General features: G+C 40.4%; 1 protein-coding gene across 1 annotated transcript in view; it reads left to right on the top strand.

Moving 5' to 3' along the window:
• Nucleotides 1-3,498, top strand: part of LOC102418558 (zinc finger protein 615) — a 14,481-nt gene extending 10,983 nt beyond the window's left edge. The window contains exon 4 of the mRNA XM_014450491.2: nucleotides 1,264-3,498. Within this exon, the coding sequence (XP_014305977.1) occupies nucleotides 1,264-3,359 (2,096 nt within the window). The 3' untranslated portion in view covers nucleotides 3,360-3,498. The remainder of the gene's footprint in view (nucleotides 1-1,263) is intronic.
• Nucleotides 3,499-3,739: the final 241 nt, after the last annotated feature.

Below are 3,739 nucleotides of genomic sequence, written 5' to 3'. Positions count from 1 at the left end.
TCACCCAAGGATACTTATTCCATTAATTTTTTGAGAGAGAGTAAGGGAAGGGTAGAGACAGAGAGAAATATCGATTTGAGAGAGACACATTCATTGGCTGTCTCCTGCATGTGCCCTGACCAGGGCTAGGGATTGAGCCTGCAACCAAAGTACCCATGCCCTTGATCAGAATCAAACCTGCAACCCTTAAGTTGGCAGGTTGATGCTCTCACCACTAAGCAAAACCAGCTAGGGCTGGAAGGCTTTTTAAAAAATATATAATAAAAGATACTCATATCACTTAGGAAATTACAAGGGTTTTATAAGCAGTGTCAAGAACTGTGGACAAAGAGCTGCCGGGGTTCTTGTCCCAGCATCAAGAAGGGTTCAGGAATCTGGAGAAGGCTGTGTGTAGATTTAATAGGAATCCAGAGACTAATAAAGAGTCCGGAGACGAGATATAATTTTGAAAGGCATTGGGGGTCAGAGGAGCTTAGCTAAAGGAGCTAAGATCCAAGATCTTAGGTCTAAGGTCTTAGGTTCTTTCTTAGGTTCTCTCGGTCCCCAGGACCCCATGCTTTTTATTAACACAATTTGTCCTGAGGTGAGGCAGAGATATACACTTCAAAGGGTCAGGGATTTGTACAGAGTCCATTGTTAGAATGGAAGAATTAGCCTACGACTGTTCAGGTATTTGGCCAGTAGGAGGCAATAACATGTAGATTAAGATGCCTTTTAACTGTCTGGCAGCCACAATCAGTTTCCTATTCAGGTTTGGGGAAATGCCTTTAGCCATTCCCAACAGGTGACTACATGTGTGACTCAACCCTGTTGAGTCCCCAGGTCTCATCAACCTTTTGATGAAACTCTTGAAATTATGACATGCTGGAACTGGTCTCCGGCAAGAGCAAATATATTTCTTATTCTACAACACATAGAATTGCCACTAAATAGTTACTCACATGAAAGCATTTTATTAAGCCGAAACCGGTTTGGCTCAGGGGATAGAGCGTCGGCCTGCGGACTGAAAGGTCCCAGGTTCGATTCCGGTCAAGGGCATGTACCTTGGTTGCGGGCACATCCCCAGTAGGAGATGTGCAGGAGGCGGCTGATCGATGTTTCTCTCTCATCGATGTTTCTAACAGAGTCTATCTCTCTCCTGTCCTCTCTGTAAAAAATCAATAAAATATATTTAAAAAAAAAAAGAAAGCATTTTATTAAAAGTTTTATTTCAAACTAAGATTATGAGAGATTACAGAATTTACTGTTCTCCTTTTTCCCTAGAGCTCAAGCAAGTTGACGATCCTCTGCATTATCACTTGCAAAATCGAAGCCTTCAGAATAGTGTGGAACAATGCTGTGAACATAATATATCTACAAATGTTAACCAAAGTGAAGGTCATTTCCTATTAAAGCAAAATCATGATATGTTTGAGATTTGTGAGAAACCTTTAAAATCAAATGTATGTTTTGAAAACCAAAACAGAAGCTGTAACTTAACTAATTCTGTTGAGTTGAATGGAGATGGGACAGGCATTCTTGGCAACCATGAACAATTTGACACTGAAATTAAATTTCCTGTCAATATGAAAAACATCAATAACAATGCCCAGGTTATAAAGCAACAGAGAACTCACGACCTAGAGAAAGCCCACGTATGTATTGAATGTGGGAAAGCCTTCATCAAGATATCTCAGCTCATTCAGCATCAGAGAGATCATATTAGAGAGAAATCTTATGGATGCAGTCTGTGTGGAAAAGCCTTCTCCAGAAAATCCAGGCTCACTGAACATCACAGAATTCATACAAGACTGAAACAGTATGAATGCACTGAATGTGACGAAACATTCCTCAAGAAATCACAGCTCAGTATACATCAGAAAACTCAGATGAGCGAGAAGCCTTATATTTGTGGTGAATGTGGGAAAGTGTTCAAAAAGAGGCACCTCATTTATCATCAGCAGACTCATACAGGAGCGAGACCTCATGAATGCAGTCTGTGTGGCAAGACCTTCTCTACAAAGTCTAATCTGAAGAAACATGAAAAAACTCATGTAAGAGAAAGACCTTATATATGCAATGAATGTGGAAAGGGCTTCATCCAGAAGTGTCGTTTTATTGCACATTATCGAACTCATACAGGAGAGAAACCGTATTTATGTAACGTGTGTGGGAAAGGCTTTGCTGTTATGTACACTCTTACCATACATCAGCAAACTCATACAGGAGAGAAACCCCATGGATGCAGTCTATGTGGGAAGACCTTCTCTACAAAGTCTAATCTCAGTAAACATGAGAAAATTCATACAAGAGAGAAACCTTATATATGCAGTGAATGTGGAAAAGGCTTCATCCAGAAGTGTCACCTTGTTGAACATCATCGAACTCATACAGGAGAGAAACCATATATATGTAATGAGTGTGGCAAAGACTTTGCCTTGATGAACAGTCTTACCAGACATCAGCAAACTCATACAGGAGAGAAACCTTACATATGTAATGAGTGTAAGAAAGGCTTCAGCAGAAAGAGCCTTCTCTTTGAACATCAGCGAACACATACAGGGGAGAAGCCATATGTATGTAATGTATGTGGAAAAGGCTTCACCATGAAGGGTAATCTCAATGTACATCAGCGAATTCATACTTTAGAGAAACCGTATATGTGCAATGAATGTGGGAAAGGCTTCACTGTGAACAGTTCTCTGATTTTACATCAACGAACTCACACAGGAGAAAAACCCTATGTATGTAGTGAATGTGGGAAAGGCTTTCCTGTGAATAGTTCTCTGATTTTACATCAGCGAATTCACACAGGGGAAAAACCCTATGTGTGCAGTGAATGTGGGAAAGGATTCACTGTGAAACGTTCTCTGATTTTACATCAGCGAACTCACACAGGAGAGAAAACCTATGTATGTAGTGAATGTGGAAAAGGTTTTCCAGCGAAGATGCAGCTGCTTTTACATCAGCGGTCTCATACAAGAGAGAAACCATATATGTGTAATGAGTGTGGGAAAGGCTTCACCACGATGAACCATCTCACCACACATCAGCGAACTCATACAGGAGAGAAACCCTACATATGTAATGAGTGTGGGAAAGACTTCACCAGGAAGGGTTTTCTCATCAAACATCAGCTAACACATACAGGGGAGAAACCCTTTGTATGTAGTATATGTGGAAAAGGCTTCACCGTTAAGAGTAGTCTCACTGTGCATCAGCGAATTCATACTTTAGAGAAACCATATACTTGCAATCAATGTGGGAAAGGCTTTACTGTGAAGAGTTCTTTGATTTTACATCAGCGAACTCACACAGGAGAGAGAAACCCCATGTATGCAGTGAATGTGGAAAAGGCTTCTCAAGAAAGATGCAGCTGATTTTACATCAACGGTTTCATACAGGAGAGAGACCTTATGTATGTAGTGAATGCGGGAAAGGTTTTACAGCGAAGAGTCATCTCATCAGACATCAGCAAAAAATATATAGGAGGGGAGCCCTATGTGTGTAATGGGTATAGAAAAGGCTTCACTATGAAGAGCGATCTCACTTTACATCAGTGAACTCATACTTAAGAGAAACCTTATGCTGTAAAACCAACATAATGGACTAATCGGAAGATGAGTGGATAAAAAAGCTGTGGAACATTTATATGAAGGAATACTATGCAGCATAAAAAAAGAATCTCTTACCCTTTCAGACAGCATGGAGGGACCTGGAGAGTATCATGGTAAGTGAAATAAGTCAGTCATAGAAGGAT

The sequence above is a fragment of the Myotis lucifugus genome, unplaced genomic scaffold, assembly GCF_000147115.1.
Source record: "Myotis lucifugus unplaced genomic scaffold, Myoluc2.0 scaffold_2447, whole genome shotgun sequence".
NCBI classification, from domain to species: Eukaryota; Metazoa; Chordata; class Mammalia; order Chiroptera; family Vespertilionidae; genus Myotis; species Myotis lucifugus.
This window is presented reverse-complemented; position numbering and strand designations above follow the sequence as displayed.